General features: G+C 67.0%; 13 protein-coding genes across 13 annotated transcripts; 8 read left to right on the forward strand and 5 right to left on the reverse strand.

Moving 5' to 3' along the window:
- Positions 1 to 28: 28 nt before the first annotated feature.
- Positions 29 to 1,416, reverse strand: MICPUCDRAFT_49630 (uncharacterized protein). The gene is made up of 2 exons (XM_003059581.1): positions 609 to 1,416; positions 29 to 418 (listed from the first exon to the last, which is right to left on the reverse strand). The coding sequence occupies exons 1-2, from the start codon at positions 1,332 to 1,334 to the stop codon at positions 263 to 265; spliced, it is 882 nt and encodes a 293-aa protein (XP_003059627.1). The 5' UTR covers positions 1,335 to 1,416; the 3' UTR covers positions 29 to 262.
- A 182-nt stretch (positions 1,417 to 1,598) lies between these two features.
- On the forward strand, positions 1,599 to 2,485 carry MICPUCDRAFT_69769 (uncharacterized protein). The gene has a single exon (XM_003059286.1). The coding sequence runs from the start codon at positions 1,653 to 1,655 to the stop codon at positions 2,319 to 2,321; it is 669 nt and encodes a 222-aa protein (XP_003059332.1). The 5' UTR covers positions 1,599 to 1,652; the 3' UTR covers positions 2,322 to 2,485.
- Positions 2,486 to 2,557: 72 nt separating this feature from the next.
- Positions 2,558 to 6,008, reverse strand: MICPUCDRAFT_34063 (H+-translocating pyrophosphatase family). The gene is made up of 8 exons (XM_003059582.1): positions 5,717 to 6,008; positions 4,891 to 5,515; positions 4,468 to 4,740; positions 4,064 to 4,295; positions 3,499 to 3,868; positions 3,126 to 3,391; positions 2,818 to 3,018; positions 2,558 to 2,646 (listed from the first exon to the last, which is right to left on the reverse strand). Exons 1-8 carry the CDS (start codon positions 5,811 to 5,813, stop codon positions 2,563 to 2,565), a joined length of 2,148 nt encoding a protein of 715 aa, XP_003059628.1. The 5' UTR covers positions 5,814 to 6,008; the 3' UTR covers positions 2,558 to 2,562.
- A 643-nt stretch (positions 6,009 to 6,651) lies between these two features.
- MICPUCDRAFT_8915 (uncharacterized protein) lies at positions 6,652 to 6,981 on the reverse strand (the record flags this gene model as incomplete). The annotated part of the gene is made up of 1 exon (XM_003059583.1): positions 6,652 to 6,981. A coding segment is annotated over one exon (330 nt), but the record flags the coding sequence as incomplete, so codon positions are not given.
- A 294-nt stretch (positions 6,982 to 7,275) lies between these two features.
- Positions 7,276 to 8,374, reverse strand: MICPUCDRAFT_11064 (mitochondrial carrier family; the record flags this gene model as incomplete). The annotated part of the gene is made up of 3 exons (XM_003059584.1): positions 7,276 to 7,737; positions 7,922 to 8,033; positions 8,100 to 8,374. Coding segments are annotated over 3 exons (849 nt in total), but the record flags the coding sequence as incomplete, so codon positions are not given.
- Positions 8,375 to 9,876: 1,502 nt separating this feature from the next.
- On the forward strand, positions 9,877 to 11,508 carry MICPUCDRAFT_59106 (uncharacterized protein; the record flags this gene model as incomplete). The annotated part of the gene is made up of 2 exons (XM_003059287.1): positions 9,877 to 10,694; positions 10,895 to 11,508. 2 exons carry the CDS (start codon positions 9,877 to 9,879, stop codon positions 11,454 to 11,456), a joined length of 1,380 nt encoding a protein of 459 aa, XP_003059333.1. The 3' UTR covers positions 11,457 to 11,508.
- Positions 11,509 to 11,686: 178 nt separating this feature from the next.
- MICPUCDRAFT_59107 (uncharacterized protein) lies at positions 11,687 to 12,991 on the forward strand (the record flags this gene model as incomplete). The annotated part of the gene is made up of 1 exon (XM_003059288.1): positions 11,687 to 12,991. The coding sequence occupies one exon, from the start codon at positions 11,687 to 11,689 to the stop codon at positions 12,989 to 12,991; it is 1,305 nt and encodes a 434-aa protein (XP_003059334.1).
- A 29-nt stretch (positions 12,992 to 13,020) lies between these two features.
- Positions 13,021 to 14,195, forward strand: MICPUCDRAFT_69774 (uncharacterized protein). Its single transcript, XM_003059289.1, has 3 exons — positions 13,021 to 13,369; positions 13,585 to 13,780; positions 13,968 to 14,195. Exons 1-3 carry the CDS (start codon positions 13,048 to 13,050, stop codon positions 14,176 to 14,178), a joined length of 729 nt encoding a protein of 242 aa, XP_003059335.1. The 5' UTR covers positions 13,021 to 13,047; the 3' UTR covers positions 14,179 to 14,195.
- A 526-nt stretch (positions 14,196 to 14,721) lies between these two features.
- MICPUCDRAFT_69776 (uncharacterized protein) lies at positions 14,722 to 15,802 on the forward strand (the record flags this gene model as incomplete). Its single annotated transcript, XM_003059290.1, has 3 exons — positions 14,722 to 14,842; positions 14,972 to 15,309; positions 15,510 to 15,802. 3 exons carry the CDS (start codon positions 14,722 to 14,724, stop codon positions 15,729 to 15,731), a joined length of 681 nt encoding a protein of 226 aa, XP_003059336.1. The 3' UTR covers positions 15,732 to 15,802.
- MICPUCDRAFT_47608 (uncharacterized protein) lies at positions 15,763 to 17,938 on the reverse strand. The gene is made up of 4 exons (XM_003059585.1): positions 17,871 to 17,938; positions 17,388 to 17,663; positions 17,012 to 17,191; positions 15,763 to 16,815 (listed from the first exon to the last, which is right to left on the reverse strand). Exons 1-4 carry the CDS (start codon positions 17,934 to 17,936, stop codon positions 15,904 to 15,906), a joined length of 1,434 nt encoding a protein of 477 aa, XP_003059631.1. The 5' UTR covers positions 17,937 to 17,938; the 3' UTR covers positions 15,763 to 15,903.
- A 171-nt stretch (positions 17,939 to 18,109) lies between these two features.
- On the forward strand, positions 18,110 to 18,643 carry MICPUCDRAFT_59113 (uncharacterized protein; the record flags this gene model as incomplete). Its single annotated transcript, XM_003059291.1, has 1 exon — positions 18,110 to 18,643. One exon carries the CDS (start codon positions 18,110 to 18,112, stop codon positions 18,641 to 18,643), a length of 534 nt encoding a protein of 177 aa, XP_003059337.1.
- Positions 18,644 to 18,976: 333 nt separating this feature from the next.
- Positions 18,977 to 19,237, forward strand: MICPUCDRAFT_59114 (uncharacterized protein; the record flags this gene model as incomplete). The annotated part of the gene is made up of 1 exon (XM_003059292.1): positions 18,977 to 19,237. The coding sequence occupies one exon, from the start codon at positions 18,977 to 18,979 to the stop codon at positions 19,235 to 19,237; it is 261 nt and encodes an 86-aa protein (XP_003059338.1).
- A 229-nt stretch (positions 19,238 to 19,466) lies between these two features.
- On the forward strand, positions 19,467 to 20,371 carry MICPUCDRAFT_40383 (uncharacterized protein; the record flags this gene model as incomplete). The annotated part of the gene is made up of 2 exons (XM_003059293.1): positions 19,467 to 19,761; positions 19,926 to 20,371. 2 exons carry the CDS (start codon positions 19,467 to 19,469, stop codon positions 20,369 to 20,371), a joined length of 741 nt encoding a protein of 246 aa, XP_003059339.1.
- Between the last annotated feature and the right edge of the window lie 2 nt (positions 20,372 to 20,373).

Consider the following 20,373-nt stretch of genomic DNA (forward strand, 5'->3'; position numbering starts at 1 on the left):
TTTTGATCAGATCGCGGATGGATCGCCCTCAACCGCAAGTGCTGAAGGGTCCAAATGGACCCCCCCGATGTGTACATTAAAAAAACATTCCGGTCCTTTCCTTCCGTTCTCTCTCGCGTCCGTCCGTCGTCTTCTCTCACAGTCTCGTCTCGTCTCTTTCGTTCGTTCGCGCTCGCGACCGGCCGTCGTCGGCGTTTCTCCGACGGCGTTTCATCGTGTACAGCTGTGCGCGCGGCGTCCTCTCGCGTGATTCATTCATTCATCAGCGTCGAACGGCATCCGCGCCGATGGCGCCCTGCATCATCCCCATCCGCACGCTCGCCGCCGCGTCCGCCACCGCGCCCGGACCGCTCGGCACGAAGATCGTGTTGTTCCCCTTCGTCGTCCCCATCTCCTTCATCGTGTCGAAGTACTGCGTCTAAGGGTCGTTCCATACAAAGCGACGTCGGGGTGGAGTTGAAAGGCGTCAGATGGAGTTGAAAGTCAACGCGGGCGGGGATTGAACGCGAGGGACCCTGGGCGGAGAGAGAGGACGGCAAATGTCCTTAAGGATCGGCGTTCACCACGCCGACGCGGTCGTATGGGAACCAGTGTAAGGAAGAACGCACCATCATCATCATCTCCATCACTTGCCCCGCGTTGATTCCCTCGACGTCGGCGTGGAAGTGTATGACGCTCTCGCGCAGGCCGTTCATGATCGCCTGGCGCTGGCGCGCGATGCCGGTGCCCGCGAGGTACTTCGCCTCCGCGTCCGCCTCTGCGGCGGTGACGACCATGATCTTCTCCGCCTCGGCTTTATCCTGCGCGGCGACGCGGAGGCGCTGCGCGGCGTTTATCTCATTCATCGCGCGCTTCACCTTCTCATCGGGGGAGATGTCCGTCACGAGGGTCTGGATGATCGCGTACCCGAACTCGGTCATCGCCTTCTCGAGCATGGACTTGACCTCGACCGCGATCTCTTCTTTCGTCGTGAAGACGTCGTCGAGGTTGATGCGCGGCACCGTGGAGCGCACGACGTCGAAGATGTACGAGCGGATCTGCTCGCGCGAGTCGGTGAGCTTGTAGAACGCGTCGTACATGCGGCTGGCGTCCTTGAGGACCATGAACTGCGTGGAGACGATGATGGTCACGAAGACGTTATCCTTCGTCTTCGTCTCGACCGCGACGTCCAGGGAGCGGATGCGCGTGGAGATCTTCCCGGCGACGGCGTCGCCGATGCACGGGCAGACGCAGTGGCATCCGGGCTCGGCGAACTTGCGGAATTTCCCCCAGCGTTGAATCACCTCGACGGTGCCCTGCGAGACGCACGTCCACGGCGCGAGGCTGTCGCACATCGCGTCGTCGGCGTGTCGAAGAAGATGGAGGGTTTACGAGCGCGCTCGAGGAGGACGCGGTGGGTGCCGGGGTGGCGGTGCGCGTCGGAGTGCGTCAACGCGGGCCTCGGGGATCGCCCGATGACGTAATAATATGCCAGTGTGTCGTTGTCGACGTCACTTCACGCACAGCACCACAGCAGTCACGACCGCGCGACCAGACGCGACGTTCGACGACGACGAAACGTCGCGCCTCGTCGTCGCCGACGGGGCGGCACTCCGCCGCGCCCCCGAGGAAGACGACGCGCGCGCCGTCGCATCGCGCCGCACCGCGGAAGGATGGCGACGACGCGCGTCGGCGTCGCGACCGCGCTCGCGGCGCCCCGCGCGAGGACGCGCTCGACGCGACGCGCGCTCGTCGTCGTCGCGTCCGCGTCGTCGTCTTCGCGCGAGCGGAGACGTAATAAATATCTTCGATGTCAACTCCGCCCGCGAGCATCGAGCGCGAGCGTTCGCCTCGCCGCGCGCGCGACGACCGACGCGTCCCCCGGCGCGTCGCGCGGCGCGTCGTCGTCGTCGCCGTCGCCGTCGCCGGCGCCGCCGCCGCCGCTCGCGCGCTCGATGCTCCACCTCGCGAAACGCGCGGCGCTCGCCGTCGCCGTCGCCGTCGCGCTCCTCCTCGGCGGCGCGTCCAGCGCGCTCGCGGGCGCGCCGTTCCACGGGGTACCCGTCGTCTCCTCCGCGAGCGCGACGACCATTGCCACCGGCACCGCGGTCGCGAACCTCCCGATCGCCATCGGCGACGTGGGGTCGATGGGCGGGCTGACCCCGGACGCGTGGGGGTTACCGTACCGAGGCAAGTCAGCGGCGATGGGGTTGTTCATGGCGTCTGCGGGGGTCGTGATGCGGATGCTCGTCAACGTCGTCGTGATATACGCGATATACACGTACTGGATGGGGGACGAGGACTCGCCGGGGAGGGGCGGGAAGGGCGGGTTCGGGGCGTGATGAGCGGCGCGGCGCGGTCGACGACGTTTGGATCTCGCCGCCGCCGCCGCCGCCGCCGCCGCCGCAGCCGATGTGAAATTATTGTTGTATGAGTAACTGATGAATGCCACCTGTATGATCAATATTGTATGCGCGTGTGTTATTTATGATAAGTACGTGTACTGTACTGTTCCACCACCCCCCGTCCCCTCGCGAACGAAACGCGACGTGATCGCGACAACGTACTGTACGTCGCCTCTCATCAGTCCAAAAACATCGGCGCCATGACGAGCGTGATGGTCGCGAGCATCTTGATCAACACGTGAATGCTCGGCCCCGCGGTGTCCTTGAAAGCGAACGTCGGGGTGGAGTTGAAAGGCGTCAGATGGAGTTGAAAGGCGTCGAGGGCGGGGATTGAAACCGTGGCGTGGGCGGAGAGATGCGCCGGGCAAAGTCCTTAAGAAACGGCGTTCACCACGCGAACGCGTTCGTATGGGAACCAGTGTATAGAACGCACCTTGAACGGATCCCCCACCGTGTCCCCCGTCACCGCCGCCTTGTGCGCGTCGCTCCCCTTGCCGCCGTGCGCGCCCGTCTCGATGTACTTCTTCGCGTTATCCCACGCCCCGCCCGCGGTGTTCAAGAAGAGCGCCATCAGAATCCCGCTCACCGTCGCGAACATCAACATCCCGGCCACCGCCTTGGCGCCGAGGAGCTCCTGAGGGCCATTCCATACAAAAATAGTTCACCGGTCAGTTGAAAGGGACCCACGCGATCAAGTGTTGAAACCGGGCGATGGGTGAAACACGTTTGTATAGAACGCACCTGAGAAGTCGCCGCGCCGACGCATCGGAAGACGACGCCGACGAGCACGGGCGCGGACACCGCGAGCACGCCGGGCTTGATCATCTCTCTGAGCGCGCTCGCGGCGACGATGGAGACGCATCGCGAGTAGTCGGGCTTGACCTCGCGCGTCATGATGCCCGGGTTTTCGGCGAACTGTCTTCGGACCTCGGTGACGACTTCCTGCGCGCTTCTTCCGACGGCGGTGCACGCGTACGCGGTGAAGAGATACACGGTCATCGACCCGACTGAGGGCCGTTCCATACAAAAACAGTTCTCCGGTCAGTTGAAAGGGACCCACGCGATCAAATGTTGAAACCGGGCGATGGGTGAAAAACTTTTGTATAGAACGCACCTAACCCGGCGACGAACACCTCCGGAATAGCGATGTCCACGACCTGGAACGGCACGCCCGTGAACGCCTGGACTTCGTCCATGTACGCGGAGAAGAGTAAAAACGACGCCAACGCGGCGCTGCCGATGGCGTACCCTTTCGTCGTCGCCTTGGTCGTGTTCCCGACGCTGTCGAGCTGATCCGTGATGTCGCGGACGCTCTCCGGTTGATCGGACATCTCCACGATCCCCCCCGCGTTGTCCGCGATCGGCCCGAAGACGTCCATGGTCAGCACGTACGCCGCAGTCGACAGCATCCCCATCGTCGCCACCGCCGTGCCGAACAGACCCCCAGTCGGCGCGGAGGTCTGCGCGTCGACCAACCCGGCGGACTGAGGGGCGTTCCATGCGAGCGAACGTCGGGGTGGAGTTGAAAGGCGTCAGAAGCGGAGTTGAAAGGCGTCGAGGTGTGTCGGGATTGAAAGCGAGGGACCCTGGGCGGAGAGACACGTCGAGAAAAGTCCTTAAGGATCGGCGGTCACCACGCCAACGCGGTCGTATGGGGACCAGTGTAAGATAGAACGCACCTGCCCGACCCAGTACGCGCTCACGATGGCGACGGAGATGACCAGCACCGGCGCCGCGGTGGACTCCAGCCCGACGCCGACGCCGGCGATGATGTTCGTGCCGTGTCCCGTCGTGCTCGCCTCCGCGATGACGCGCACGGGCGGGTACGCGTAGTCCGTGTAGTACTGCGCGATGAACACGAACGCGTACGCGCACGCGGTGCCGATCATGCCGCAGACGAAGAACGAAAACCTATACAAGCGAACGTTGGGGTGGAGTTCATAGGCGTCAGGTGGAGTTGAAAGGCATCGAGGGCGGAGATTGAAAGCGAGGGGTGGGCGCAGAGACACGCCGGGAAAAGTCCTTAAGGATCGGCGTTCACCACGCGAACGCGGTCGTATGGGGACCAGTGTATAGAACGCACCACGCCCCCGGCGCGCTCTCGACGTACAACATCGCGCGCGTGGCGATCAAAAATCCAACCACGGAGAGCGCCAACGCGACGCGGTAGCCGCCTTTTAGCACCTCGTACGGGTGCTGGCTCGCGCCGCCCCCGGAGCTGGAGGACCCGACGGACATGATCCCCGCGGCGGAGACGACGCAGTCGAGCGCGTGGACGACGAGAGGGAAGAGGATGAAGCCCGTCGCGTCCGGGATGTTGGCCTTCTTCGCGAGCGCGCCGCCGAGGATCATGGCGCTGAGGGTCGTTCCATACGAGCGAACGTCGGGGTGGAGTCGAAAGGCGTCAGATGGAGTTGAAAGGCGTCGAGGGCGTGGATTGAAAGCGAGGGGTGGGCGGAGAGATGCGGCGGGCAAAGTCCTAAGGAACGGCGTTCACCACGCCGACGCGGTCGTACGGGGACCAGTGTATAGAACGCGCCTGATCACCTCCGCGGCGATTGACTCGAAGAGGTCGGCGCCGCGCGCGCTGCAGTCGCCGACGTTATCCCCGACGAGGTCCGCGATCACCGCGGGGTTCCTCGGGTCGTCCTCTGGGATCCCAGCCTCGACCTTGCCGACCAGGTCCGCGCCGACGTCCGCGGCTTTCGTGTAGATGCCGCCGCCCAGCTGCGCGAAGAGCGCGACGAACGACGCGCCGAAGCCGTACCCCACGAGCATCAACGGCATGTCGTGCATCGACGCGCCGTTTGGTCTTCCCACGTCGTAGACGTACGCGAAGATGGTGAACAGAAACGACACGCCGAGCACCGTGGACGCGACGACGACGATCGCCGCGAATCCTCCGGCTCTGAGCGCGACTTGCAGCGCCTCTCTCGCGCCGCGTCGCGCGGCGCCGGCGACGCGGACGTTGGCTCTCACGCTGACCCACATTCCGACGTATCCGCTCGCGGCGCTGCACGCGGCGCCGAGGAGGAAGGCGATCGTGGTCAGCACCGCGAACGTCTGCCGCGTGAACCCGGCTTCCGTCTGTTCCTTCGTCAGCGCCCTCGCGCTGTAGGTCAGATAGATGACTGAGGGTCGAGGGTCCATACGAGCGAACGTCGGGGTGGAATTCAAAGGCGTCAGGTGGAGTTGAAAGGCGTCGAGGTGTGTCGGGATTGAACGCGAGGGACCCTGGGCGGAGAGAAACGCCGGGAGAGAAAGTCCTTAAGGATCGGCGTTCACCGCGCGAACGCGGTCGTATGGGGACCAGTGTGAATAAACGGACGCACCCAACGCGAGCGCGACGGCGAGCTTGGCGATGAGCGCGTACTGCACCGCGAAGAAGCCGTCCGCGCCCTCGCGGATCGCGTCCGAGATCTCGCGCATGTCCGGCGTGCCCTCGTCTTTGGACAGCACCCAGCGCGCGAGGAACGCCGCGAACGCGAGCGACGCGAAGCACGTCGCGAGGACGAGCGCGATCGTGTAGGATGTGCGCGACGCGAGGAGAAAGAGGGCGAGCGCGGCGACGGCCGCGACGGTCCGCAGCGTCGTTCGGTCCGCGTTCGAGACGTCGCGGACGAGCTGCGACGGACGGGCGGCGAAGGCGGTGGAGGAGGAGGAGGAGGAGGAGGAGGAGGAGGAGAGGGCGCGTCAGGGGATGGATGACGATGACGATGAGGAGGAGGAGGAGGAGGAGGAGGGGGCGAATTCGCGTCGTTCTGTTCGTTCGGACGACGCCGCGTGGTGATGACGCACCTGGGCGAAGACCGCGGGGAGGCCCGACGTCGCGGCGTTCTGCGCGCGCGCGTACCGGCGCGGCGGCGCGGCGTACCCGCCCTCCATGTCCGCGATATCGATCGTCGCCGCGGTCATCGGGAGCCCGGACTGGCTCCCGGTGCGCGGGATCCGTAACGACGCCATCGCGGGCGCGGTGCGGGGGTTTCTGAGGAGGATTCATTCTTCGCTGACGCGGAGTCGACAACCTAACAACACCGCTGGCTCCTACTCCTCGACCATCGCTCAACGCTATCGCTACGCCTACCGCGCGTCGTCGCCGTCGCCGTCCTCCTCGCCTAAATCCTCCACTCACTTCCTCGTCTCCGCCTCACGGATGCAACGCCGCGAACGCGCGTCGCGCGGCGGCGACGCTCTTCTCCGCGGCGTCGCCCCGCACCTCTCCCCTGGCCACCATCCGCTGATGCCATCGCTCGCTCCACGCCTCCCCCGCGCGACTCGCGCTCCGCAGCGTCCCGCCCACGTGCACGACGCGCACCGCGACCGATCTCCCGCCCACGTCCCTCAGCATCGTCAGCGCGCCCCACACTTCGCGGTGCGCGTCGCGCGCGCACCGCAGAAGCAGCAGCGAGACGCGAGGATCCCAGCGCTTCACGCTGACGGCGCCGCGCGCGACGCCCGCGGCGACGTCGCCAAAGTTGAGCGCGTGCGACTGCCGCAGCGCGCCGAGCACGACCGCGTCCGTCGTGGCGTCCGCGTCGACCCTGCCGTCGTGGAACCGCAGCTCCGCGAGGAGGTACCGGTTCTTGAACCGAACCATCCCGCGCGCGCGCGTCGCGACGCGATGACGCGACGCGACGCGCGGCGGCGAGTGATGAAAGGACGACGCGCGCGCGTTTGGTTTTTTCTGTGAGCGCCGAAAACTTTTTTTGGTCTTCCAACGAACCCCTAGAGCTAGAATAATACCTCCGCTACGCCTATCGTCGGACCCCGCGCCCGCCGCCGCTCACGCGGCGGCGGCAGCCTCGGGACCCCCCCCACCCCCACCCCCGTTACTCTTCTTACCTTCCCCGCCGCCGTCGTAGCTCCCGATCCCCCCCACGCCCATCCTCTCCGACGCGAGCTCGAACAGAAAGTACGTCGCGGCGAGCTGCGGAAAAATCTTGACGTACGCCGCCGTCGTACCGAGCCACAAGCTCGAGATCCCCTCCTTCCTCGCGATGCTCCTCAGACACTCCAGCGCGCTCCCGTACAGCACCGGGCGCCCGCCTATGCCCTGGACGCGCATGCGCGTCATGACCACCTCGAGCGGCATCGTCACCGTCATCGAGCAACACGCGCCGACGCCGCCGAGGACGCCTTTTTCAAACGGGGTCGCCTTTCGCCCGCCGACGCACCGTTCGCGGTACGCCGCGGTGAGCGTGTCGTAGAGCGTGAACCCGAGCGCGGTGCCGACGACGTCCGCGACGAGCGTCGGGCCGAGGCCTTTGTAGAACGCCCTTATTCCGCCTTGCTCGAGATAGAGCTGTTTGGCCGCGGCGACGACGCCGCCGCGTAAGCCGCCGCTGACGGCCATCTGAGGGTCGTTCCATACGAGCGAATGTCGGGGTGGAGTTGAAAGGCGTCAGTTGAAGTTGAAAGGCGTCGAGGGCGGGGATTGAAAGCGAGGGTTGGGCGTGGAGAGACGGCGGCAAAAGTCCTTAAGGATCGGCGTCCACCACGCCGACGCGGTCGTATGGGAACCAGTGTATAGAACGCACCTGAGACTTGAGCGCGTCGAGCGGGTAACACGCCGCGGTGGACACGGCGCCCGCGACGCCGCCGGACGCGAGCCGCTCCGCGAGCGTCAACGAGTACTTGTCGCCCGCAGTGCTCGTAACGCCTTTTGATGAGGCGTTATTAGTGTTGTTGTTCTGCTGCTTTTTCGCGCGCGTCAACTGCTCCTTGAGCCCGTTGAAGATTGCAAACTGCAACGCGTTGCACGGCAAAACCTTCATCACGCTCACCGCGTTTCCTCTGAACAACCCCGCGACGCCTTCGCCGCGGAACACCTTCGCGCAGACGCCCATCACGGTCTTCCGGCTGCCGCGCTGCCCGCACCATCCCGTATCTTGGATGATCGTTCGCGCGCGGTCGAGCGGCGCGACGAGCGTCTTGGCGCACGCGCCCGCGAACCCCCCCGCCAAGAGTTGAAGCCTCGGCTGCGCGCGCGGGCGCTCGTGCGCCTTCATAGGGGTGGCGCTGACGAGCCAGCACCACGACGCGTTCTTCGACCGCAGCTGCGTCCGCGGGAGCAGCGCGGCGTACCGTCGGAAGTTCTGGTACGAGATACTAACGCACGCTGCTTTCGAGGATCCGTCATCGCCGCCGCGCGTCAACAGACGGATCATGGCCTCCGCGTCCTCCGCCGTCGCGGTGTCGACGCCGACGGCCCGCACGGCCGTCAACGCCTCCGCGGAAGTCATCGTCCGCGGCGGGTGCGACGGCGGCGACGGCGACGGCGACGCGACGCCCCCGGGGGTCACCGCTCCGGCTTTCGTCGCGATGTCGTCCCACGCGGCGCGGTACGATCGCTCCGATCGACGCGCCGCCGCGCGGAACGAATCGACCGCGACGAATCCCGAGCTCGCGTCGCCGCCGAACTGCGCGACGAGTTCGTCGACGTACGCGGCGTCGTGGCCCGGGAGGTTGAGCGCGAGGCACGCGGCGGCGATGTCCGCGCGCGTGATGTGGCCTGGACGAGGATGTGGCGGGGAGCGCGACGATGAGCGGTCGACGGCGGGTGTGTGGGTGGTTGAAAAAGGGAGGGTTGCGATGAAAGGGTTGCGGACAGGAGCAACACGTGGTCGCGCGAACGGACAGATTTGGGCGTCCGCGTCCGAGGCGCGCGCGAGGGCGTCGCGCGCGCGCGCGCGGACGCGAGACGCGCCGACGCGGGTCGCGTCGATCGTATCGCGCGCGCACCTGCTCCCTCGGGGACGCCGAGGAGGTCCGTCTCCGGTGGCGGCGCGCGCGCGACGCGCGGGGACGCGCGATCGATGCGCGTCGACCGCGTCGACGCGGACGCGACCGGCAGCTTTTTTTTTCGCCCTCGCGCGAGCGCGTCGCGCGCGAAGTACGCGTTGATGAACGCGCGCGGCGCGCCGCCTCGCGGCCGCGGCGGCGCGAGCATCGGCGCCGGTCTCGACGCGACCATCGTCGAGAGAAGAGGGGCGAACCGCCGTGCGGCGGTGACGTTCCGCGGCGTGCCGTCGAGAAGTGATGAGTGGTTAGAGATCGCGCCGTTCGGACACGAAATGAAAATATTCCTTTTCACCTCTTTTCGTGTTCATGACTGATTGCCCATACGAGTACGGGTACGTCGTCGCATACTTTCCCGGGAGGCATTCCGGAAAAAGCGCAACGCAGCAGGCAGAACAGGGAGATCACGATCGGTAAGTTTATGGTCAGGGTGGTAACAACGACCGACTGGCACTCGCCGTCCGCGCGGGCTTCCCCCCCGGCGTCGTCGTCGCGTCGAGAACGCGCGGACACGACGTCCGCGCCGCCTCTCGCGATGAGGTCGTCGACGGCCGGCGTCGCGTCGTCGTCGTCGTCGACGACGACGCCGCGCGCGCGAATGCGCGCGCGCGTCCGCCAGCCTTCGCCGCGGACAGATCCTCGCCCGCGCGCGACCGCGCGACGCCACGCCTCGTCCTCCGCGTCGTCCAAGCCCATGCCGTCGTACGAGGACCTCCTGCACGCGAAAGCCGAGGCCGTCTGCGACAAGTTCTTCGACGCGCTCGTGAAGGACGACGTCGCGCTCGAGGTGATCCCGTCGCCGAAGCGCGCCGGGCATCGCGGCCGATGTCGCTTCGCGATTGTCGCCGACGCCGCCGACCTCGACGCCGCGGACGCGCGCGGCCGCGCGCCGCTTCGATGCGCCGTCTACGAGAAGGGCGAGGTCCGCGCGCTGCGATGCGAGGACGCGGCGGGGGTTCGAAGGGAGTTCCCCGCGGCGTCCGACGCGATCGCGCGGACGATGCCCGGGTTTACGCGCGCCGTGAATTGCGCGCGCGGCGGCGGCGGCGACGGCGGCGACGACGGCGAGTCCGCGCTCACGCGGGGGCTCGCCGCGGCGGAGTTCCTCGCCAGCCGCGACGGCGAGGTCGTCGTGACGCTGTGGTACGCGGGGAACGCGGGGAATCTGAATGGTGACGTGGCCGAATCAAAAGGTGCCACGTGGGATACGTGGGCGAACGAGCTGATGGCGAGCGTTCCCGGCGTCGTCGGCGTCGTCGCGCGTCGAAGAGGGCGAAAGCCGACGACGAACTCGACCGGCCGCGACCACGTCTGGGAGACGATGACGATCCCGAGCTTCGCGACCGACGAAGAGATTGATGAAACCGGGGCCGGGGGCGACGCCGGTCGAGCGAAAGCGAAAGCGAAAACGCCGCCGCTCGAACCGCCGGGGCTGCGGTCGACGCTGACGTACAAGCAGGTGGAGGGGGCGTTTTCGTGCCCGAACGGCGACGTCGCCGAGGAGACGGCGAGGTGGCTCAGGCGCGTGTTCCTCACGCTGGTCCCCGTGCGACCGCGTCCGCGCCGCGGTGAACGCCGTTCCCTGAGGACTTCGCCCGCGTGCGTTTCTTCGCGCCCACCGCCCCTCGGTTTCGATCCCCCTTTCAACTCCGACTGACTGACGCCTTTCGACTCCGCCCCGACGTCGCTTCGCGCGGACCCTCGACCCTCAGAAGCGTCGTGACCGAGATCGCGTACGAGCGGATCGGCGCGGGGAAAACGAAAAACGGTTTCAGCGAAGACGTTACCGAGTTCCCGACGCTCTCGTCGCTCACGGAGCTGTACTGCGGCAACGGGAACCACACGTGTTCGCTCGCGCCGTATTTCGACGAGGTGTCCGCCGTGGAGATCGACCCGCGGCTGTGCGCGGCGGCGGCGGAAAATTTTAAAGCCAACGGCGTCGCGAACGCGACCGTGCGCGCGCTCCCCGCGGAGGCGTTCGCCGCGGAAACAGAAGGAGAAGACGCGAAAAAGCTAAACGGCGCGTTGAACACCGAGGGCGTCGTGCTCGTGGACCCTCCGCGCGCGGGGCTGGACGAAAAGACGTTGGCGTTGGCGAGAAAGTTTCGATCGATAATATACATCGCGTGCGACTTCAACGCGCTCCATCGCGACTTGGAGGAGCGCGGGTTGCGACGGACGCACGTCGTGAAGGAGCTAGCGCTGTTCGATCACTTCCCGTTCAGCGCGTTCGTGGAGGTCGCGGTGCGGTTGGAGCGGCGGGGGGATTCGTAGGATACTGACCGTAGAAATAAAAAATATGTGGAAGTCGAAAAGGTTAACCGGAGTTCGACCTCTCGAGGCGCCGCCGCCGCAGCGCGCGCGCGTCGTCCTTCTCTCGTCGTCGAAACGTTCGTGCGTCGCCGGTGAAAGGCAACGGCGCGCGCGGCCGCGGCGCGACCGCCGCGCGCACGCAGTGCTCACCCGCGCGCGCGGCGAGCGCGAGCCCGACGCGGAAGACGACCATGCGTCGTCGTCGTCCTCCTCCTCCTCCTCTCGCGTTCGCCCTGCTCGGTGTCGCGTGCGTCCTCGTCGTCGCGCGCGGCGCCGCCGCGGACGACGACCGCGGCGACGGCGACGGCGACCGCGAGCGGCGAAGAGGCCAACGCGCGTACGCGACGCCGCCGCGGACGCGCGCGCTCGACCCCGCGCCCTTCGCCTCCGCGTCGTACTCGTACGCCTCCGCGTATTATCCGACGCCGACGCCGACGTCCGCCGAGCGAGCCGCCGCGGCCGCCGCGCTCGCGCGCGGCGCCGTCGCCCTCGGCGGCGCCGCGTTCGACGCCGTCGGCGCCGCGCTCGAGCTCGGCGCGGACGAGCTGGCGTGGATGATGGACGCGAACGACGACGACGACGAAGGGCTGTTCGCGACGACCTGGGGGGACGCGGACGCCGACCTCGCGGGCGCGATACGCGCGTTCGCGTCGTCAGAGGCGGCGGCGTCGCGGGCGTCGCCGCCGCCGCCGCCGCCGCCGCCGCCGCGACCGTCCGGCGCGCCGCGCGAGGACTTCCGCGCGGCGGGACCGTACGAGGTCGACTCGCACGACGTCGCGTTCTACGACGACGGCGACGGCGGCGGCGCGTGGCCGCGGCGCGTGCGCGCGCTGGCGTTCAAACCGGTCGCCTCGATCGACGCGCGCCCCGGCTCTCATCGCGGCCCGTTCCCGGTCGTCGCGTTCGCGATCGGGTGGAACAACTGGGCGTCGCGGTACGCGCGCACGCTCGCGCACCTCGCGTCGCACGGGTTCGTCGTGCTCGCGCCGACGACCGCGGACAGGGACGTGCGTCCGGGAAGGCGCGTTCGCATTCACACCGGTCCCCGTACGACCCCGTTCGCGTGGTGGACGCCGTTCCTTAAGGACTTTCTCTCCCGGCGCGCGTCTCTCTCCGCCCATCACCCCTCGGTTTTAATCCCGAGGCACGCGCCTCGACGCCTTTCAACTCCAACGCTTCTGACGCCTTTCAACTCCACCCCGACGCCTTTCGACTCCGCCTCGAAGTTTCTCCTCGCTCGCGTCGGACCTCCGCGCGTGCCTCGAGTGGGCGCGGCGCGAGACCGACCGTCCGTCGTCGCCGCTGTACGGTCTCGTCGATCGCGAACGGTCTGGGCTGTTCGGGCACTCCAGCGGCGCGGGCGCGGCGGCGCGCGCGACGATGGACGTCAAGCGCGGCGGCGGCGGCGGCGGGGGGCGCGGGACGCACCTCAGGCGCGTTCTATGTCACACTGGTCCCCGTACGACCGCGTCGGCGCGGTGAACGCCGTTCCTTAAGGACTTTTGCCCGGCGCATCTCTCCCCCCACCCCTCGCTTTCAACGCCCGCCATCGATGCCTTTCAACTCCACTTCTGACGCCTTTGCACTCCACCCCGATATCATCGCTTCGTATGGACCCTCGTACCCTCAGAGCGCTCGCGGGCTTGGGCATCTTCTTTCAATCCGCTGGGGTGGACGTCGCCGAGTTCGCGCGCGTCCGCGACGTCGCGGTGCTGCAGCTCGCGGGCCAGCGCGACTTCCACACGACCCCGCGCGCGGTCGCGCAGGCCGTGGACGCGATGACGAACGCGTCGCCGTGCGCGGTCGCGGTCATTCGCCGCGGCACGCACTGCTTCTTGGACGAATTCGAGGAGTACGCGTACCCGCCGTCGCAGGCGCGTTCTATTTCGCACTGGTCCCCGTACGACCGCGTTCGCGTTGTGAACTTCATTCCTTAAGGACTTTGCCCGCGCGCGCGAGATCTCTCTGCGCGCGCCAACCTCCCGGTTTCAAAGCTCGACCGCGATGCGTTTCGACTCCGCTTCTGACGCCTTTCGACTCCGCCCCGACGTCGCCTCGCGCGCGCGATTAACGACCGACTCCTCCGCAGTGCGACGCGGCGAGAAACGGCCGCGCCGACGCCGCGACGGCGGGGCGGTTCGACGTGTTGACGCCCGAGTCGCAGCTGGCGCTGACGCGCGAGTACCTCGCCGCGTTCTTCGTCGGCGCGCTGGGGCGGACCGGCGGCGGCGGGAGGGACGCGAAGAGAGTCGTCGAGGGACGGCGGCGGGTGTGGGGCGACTCGGGCGCGTTCTATCTCACACCGGTCCCCATACGACCGCGTGGTGAACGCCGTTTCTTAAGGACTTTCTCTCCCGGCGTTTCTTTCCGCCCACGCCACGGTTTCAATCCCCGACAACGACGCCTATCAACTTCAACTGACGCCTTTCAACTCCACCCCGACGTCGCTTCGCGTGGACCCTCGACCCGCAGCGGAGGACCTCCGAAGCGGTCGCGGACGGCGCGGGCGGGACGCGCGGTTCGAGGTCGAGATCGACGACGACGACGCGAGCGGCGCGGGCGTGCCGTACGACGTGACGCTGCGGACGGACCCGCGGATGTCGCGCGTGGAGGTCACGCTGTGAGGGGGCGGGGGAGAGAGAAGAAACGCGCTTGCTTTCGCGCGCGTCATCATCGTCAGTAACGCTTTAACTCTCGACGAATAAAACCTGAACCCTGAAAACTCGACTACGTGTCCTCGCCGCGTCGTCGTCAGTCCTCGCGTCGCCGCGATGGAGCTCCTCCCCGAGGTCGACGCCGCGGTGGACGCGCTGTTCTGGGACCGCGACGACGCCGTGAAGCGCCTCGCCGCGCTGCGGACGCTCGAAAAAGCCGTCGCGTGCGAAGGTGCGCGGAACGGAATCTCGCCCGCGGCCGACTCGTCGTCATCGTCATCGTCGCCACGCAGTTGTTAACCCGCGCCCGCCCCCTCCCCCGCCTCATCACAGCGTGCGTCGAGGAGATCCGACGCCTCGGCGGCGTCGACCGCCTCCGCAAGGCGCTCGCGTGGGACGACCCGGACGCGGTCGACCTCGCCGCGTCCGTCATCGCCGCGTGCTCGGGCTCCACCGCGAGGCCGCCCGGCGCGCGCGCGTTTCGCTTCGGCAATAAGCACGAGATCGTCGTCCGCGAGTGCGACTACGTGGAGGGCGGGCTCGGGTGGCGCGTCTGGGCGTCCGCGGTCGTGATGTGTCGCGACATGCTCGAGCGCGCGGAGGAGTTGAAGATACGAGGCGCGGACGTCCTGGAGGTGGGCGCGGGGTGCGGCGTCGCGGGCTTCCTCGCCGCGCGTCTCGGCGCCAAGTCGGGTGCGTTCGTGTTCCAACTACAGTACACGTTTGTTTTTCACCCATCCCGTAGGTTCAGTATTTGATCGCGTCCCCTTTCAACTGACCGATGAACGAATGTTTTTTTACGCACGGCGTCGCCCTCCGCAGTGACGTTCACGGATTACCTCCCCGGCGTCCTCGCGAACCTCCGCGCGTCCGTCGCGATCAACGAGGCGAACGCCCCGATGAACGACCCCGATCGATCGTCGCCGTGCGCGTTCAGCGTGCGGCACCTCGAGTGGCTGAGCGCGGTGCCCGGTCTCGTTGAGAAGACGAAACGCGTCGGCGGCGGCGACGGCAGCGCGTGCGCGTTCGCCGACGCCGCCGCCGCCGCCGCCGCCGCCGCCGCGGACGCGCTCGATCCGCGCGCGACGTTTAAGCTCATCTTGGGCAGCGACGTGTGCTACGAGGACCCGCTGCCGCTCGCGCTCGCGAGGACGCTCAAGGCGCGTTCTCCTTACAGTGGTCCCCGTACGACCGCGTCGGCGCGGTGAACGCCGATCCTTCAGGAGTTTCTCTCCCGGCGCATCTCTCCGCCCGCCCCACGCTTTCAATCCCGACACACCTCGACGCCTTTCAACTCCGCTTCTGACGCCTTTCAACTCCACCCCGACATTCGCCGCTTCGTATGGACAATTACCCCAAGGCGCGGCTCGCGCCAGGCGGGCTCGCGTGGTTGGTGCTTCCGGTGCGCGACTGGCCGGGGGAGAATGGGATGACGACGATCGAGCGGCTCCGCGACGAGTGCGTCGAGTCGGGGCTGCGCGCGGTCGTCGAGCGCGCGCCGGATCTGGAGGAGCACGAGTACGACGGCGGGACGATGGTGAAACACGACGGCGGAATGGTCCACGTGTGGATCAGAGCGTAGCGTAGGTACGGAAGAGGGACGTAGTCTAGTCGTAGAATAGTCTTGCGGGAAATAAATGAAAAAATTAATACTAACGCAAACAGCCAGAGCTCCCGAGGCGACCACGGCGTCGTCCTCGCGCCGCGTCCGTTCTCTCTCTCTCTCTCTCTCTCTCTCTCTCTCTCGCGTCGCATCAGTACCCGTCCCCCTCGTGGAGCTGCTTGAAGTACTCCTTGTACAGCTCCTCCCTGACCGCGCTGACTTCGATCGCGTACGCTCGGTACCCCTCGAGCTTCTTCCACTCCCTCTTCGTCAACCTCGCCTCGCGGCCTCTCCACGCCTTCCGCTTCATCACCTGCAGCGTGACGTACGCGACGGAGAGCCACGCCATGGCGTACAGCCCGCCGTTCTCGACGCCCATCCACCGCTTCGCCGCGACCTCGCCCTCGGCGACCTCCGTCGGCAAGAGCCCCGTCATGACCGCTCGCGCCACGGGGAACTCGTCCTCGCTCAGTCGCGGCAACGCGTGCACGCGCATCGCAACCGCGACGGGTCGCAGCGCGAACGTCTCGAGCGTCGCGACGTACGCCAAGAGAGAGAGGACGAGCCAGCCTGCGAACATGAACGCCCAGCCTTTGATGGTCCGCGCCGCGTTGTCTTTTTTCCGCCGCGCGTCCTCCTCGCCGCGCGCGTCGATCGCCTTGACGATCTTCGCGCAGTCGTCCTTCATCGTCGTCAAGTTCTTCTGCACCGTGAGACGAATCGCCTTGTCCACGTCCTCGCACACCTCCTCGATCGCGTTCGGTATCGGCACCGCGAGGTCGTCCCTCGGGAGGTAGATGGTCGGGAGTTTAAACGCGTGGCTGTTCTTGATCCGGCCGGCGAGGTTTTGCGTGATTTGAATGAGGACGCGTTGACGATCGTGCTCCTTCTCCACCTGGTCCGCCTTGGACATGTAATACGCGAGCTTCTCCGCGTGCTTCTCGTTTAAACGCTCCACCGCGGTCATCGTTCGCTTGCACAGCGCCTGCCCGATCGGGTCGAAGAAGCACAGGATGAGGTCGACGTGATCCGCGAGCCACGCGATGCTCTCGACGACGTCAAACTGCGATGAAGCGACGAATGTCGGGGTGGGTGGTGAGTTGAAAGGCGCGTCAGGGGTGGAGTTGAAAGGCGTCGAGGGTGACGATTGAAACCGTGGAATGGGCGGAGAGATGGCACCGGGAGAGAAAGTCCTTAAGGAACGGCGTTCACAACGCGAACGCGGTCGTATGGAGACCAGTGTGAGGACTAGGACGCACCGGGTATTCCATCTCGCCGTCCACCAGCCCGGGGGTGTCCACGAAATCCACGCACGCGAAGTTCCGGTCCTTGGACGTGGATATCTCCGTGAAGACGTTCTCCTCCACGCCCTTGAACTCGCGCAGGCCGCCGATGTGGTCGTAGAACGCGAACGTGGCGTCGCCCTTGAGAGTCTCTCGCTGATGAGCGCGATGTCCATACGAGCGAACGTCGGGGTGGAGTTCAAAGGCGTCAGTTGGAGTTGAAAGGCGTCGCGGTGTGTCGGGATTGAACGCGAGGGGTGGGCGGAGAGATGCGCCGGGCAAAGTCCATAAGGATTGGCGTTCACCACGCGAACGGGGTCGTATGGGGACCAGTGTGAGAAGGAGAACGCGCCTTCCTGCCGCTGGTGACGTAGGTGAAGCCTCGCGTCTCGATGGCCACGCCCGTCGTCTGCACGGACTCGCCGACGTACCAGTTGATGAACGAGCTCTTCCCCGCGGAGTGGTTCCCCACGATCATGACGTTGACCTTCTTGCGCGGCTTCCACACGCCCTGGACGTTCAACAGCGGATCGTGCGCGATCTCGAGGAGGCCGATGGTGCCACCCTCGGCGTCGTCCGCGCACAAGCCCTTCTCGTACAGCTCGTGGATGCGCCGGAGGATCTTCTCCTGCGATGCGTTGCGCGCGGCGACGAACGACGCGGGGGAGGGCGCGGGGGAGGGGGACGGGGGCGGCGTCAGCGAGGGACGCGACGCGAGAAGGATGAGATCTGATGATGACATCGCGACGCGCCGCGTGCCGATCGAGATCTCGCGCGAGACGACAGGAACGAACGAACGAACGGACGCGGGGCCCGCGGTCGACGCGACGCGCACCGTGGAGCTCATCCCGAGCGCGTCCGCGTCGTTTTGCGTCTCGCGCTTCTTGTTCTTGTTCGCCATCCCGATGCGCGGCGTGCGAGTGGCGCGCTGGCGGGAGGGACGGACGGACCGTCGCGCGTCACGCGTCATCGAGGAGAAGGAGGAGCGCGAAGTTTATTTCCTGGCGGGAGTTTTCCGTTGACGCGCGGCCGAACAGAACCGCTCGTCACAAATTGGCGCGCGCGCCCGCCACGATGGCTGACCTCGACACCCCCACCGGCAAGGCGCGCGCGCTGGGCTTCCTCGCGCTCGCGCAGGTCATCTTCTTCAAGATCCTCGGCGCGGTCAAGGCGCTGTACGATCGCTCGTCGCCGTGGAGGCTCCTGATCGACCCGCGGAAGTTTTCGTGCCCGGAGGGGCTCGGCGACGCGCTGAATCGATTCCGACGAAACGCGAACGACTTCGGGTACAACTACGCGTTCTTATGCGTGGTCGCGAGCATCCTGTGCGTGATCACGTCGCCGTTCTCGGTGTTCATCATCGCCGCGCTGACGATGGCGTGGGGTTACGTCATGTGCGCGCTCGGTCTTCCCTCCTCCTCGTTCGTTCGCACGTCGAGCGTTCGTTCGTTCTTCAAATCGTCGTCGTCGCGGTGGCGTCGTTCGTCTTTCTTTTCTTTTCGGACCGGGATTCGATCTCCTCGCCCCGCGCCACCCCGCCGCCTCCTCCCCGCACCCCCACCCCGAATCCCTACCCAAAACCCTAAAAACCCCTCCCCCGAACCCTGACCAGGTACGTCCGCGCGTCGGACTTCCACTTCAACGGGTACGTGTTCAACCTCCGCGCGCAAGGCGTCCTGACGTTCCTCGCGTCGTTCCTCGTCCTCGTCGTCTTCACCGACGTGTCGAGCACGCTCATTCAGGCGCGTCCTCCCTCCCTCCTCACACTGGTCCCCGTACGATCGCGTCCGCGTTGTGAACGCCGTTTCCTTAAGAAGAACTTGAACTTTCTCTCCCGTCGCGTCTCTCCGCCCACCACCCCACGCTTTCGATCCCGACGCGCCGCGACGCCTTTCGACTCCACCCCTGACGCCTCACGACTCCGCCCCGACGTTCGCTCGTATGGACAATTACCCTCAGACGTGGACCGGCGGCGTGTTTACGTGCGTCGCGCACGCGTGCGTTCGAAACCCGGAGCCGCGCGCGATGAACGACGTCGGAGGAGACGGCGGGGAGGGCGGCGGAGGCGGCGGCGTCGTCGGCGGGTTCACGGATTTCGTCGCCGAGAGCGGGCGGAGCCTCGGCGGCGCGTTCGGGAAGATCGGGGAGCTGATGCCGACGCGGTGGTCGCGGGAGATGGACAAGATGGGTATAAACCTGTGACGCGACGCGACGCGATGGGCGATGGGCGATGGGCGAGCGCGTAGCCGCGTTGGTTGTGCATGTAGTAGTTTCAGGCGACCGAACGCACCTGCATCGTCAAACTCCCTGCTTCTGCTCAGAATAAAATCGACATGGCGCGCGCGATCGTGACAGCTGGCAGTCCTGATGGCGTGTGCCACTTCGCATAACGCGCGCGCGCGCCTCCCGCGCTTCCCACACCGCGACGCGGATGGCGCGCGCGGTCTGCTTCCCCCGCGGCGGTCTTCGCGACCGCCGCGACGCGGTCGCGTCGACGTCCGCGCGCGGCGCGAGGGCGGTCGCGCGCGCGTCGTCGTCGTCGCCGCGACGCGCGATCGCGACGACGACGACGAGCGTTTCGAATAACGACGACGCGGGCGGGCCCGCGGGGCCCTCGTCTCCGCTCGAACGCGCGCCGACGCGGCGACGGCCGCTCGCGCCCGGGTACGCGCTCGCGCTGGAGTGCTGGCGCGCGGGGTACGTGGACGACGCCGCGGTCGCGTTCGGTGCGCGCCTCCTCGCTCCCCGCTCCGCCCGCCGCGCGCGCGTCGTCGATCCGATCGGTCGAGTGGCGTGTGCCGCGAATACTCGTGATAACAACCGTTCGCCGACGCCATCGCCGACCCCTCCCCTCTCTCCCTTCCCCCCTCCGTCGTCCGCGTCGCGTCAGAGAACCACCTCGCGCTCGACCCGCGAGACGTCAGCGCGTGGATATCCTACGCGCAGATGCTCAAGCGCCCGCGCGGCGACGAGCGCGTCGTCCCGAGCTCGGTGGACGACGACGTCGCGTGCAGCCGCGAATCCGTCAACCGCGCGCGGCGCGTCTTACACCGCGCGCTTCTCGAGCTTCGGCGGCGCCAGAGCGATTGCGACGACGCGGACCCGGAGGCGATGGGTAAGGTGCTCCAGGCGTTGGGTTTGCTCGAGCTCACGCACGGGAACGAGATGTACGGCGGCGCGCTTCTGGAGCAGTGCGTGCGCGTGAGTCGGAGGGCGCTCGAGCCGGTGTTGAGGTGGCGGCGGGTGCGCGCGGCTCGCGCGAACGTGGTGGCGCGCGCGGGCGTCGGTCGGCTGAACAAGACGCGCGAGAGCGTCCGCGCGTACACGAGCTTGTGAGG

This window comes from Micromonas pusilla (genome assembly GCF_000151265.4).
Source record: "Micromonas pusilla CCMP1545 genomic scaffold MICPUCscaffold_6, whole genome shotgun sequence".
NCBI classification, from domain to species: domain Eukaryota; kingdom Viridiplantae; phylum Chlorophyta; class Mamiellophyceae; order Mamiellales; family Mamiellaceae; genus Micromonas; species Micromonas pusilla.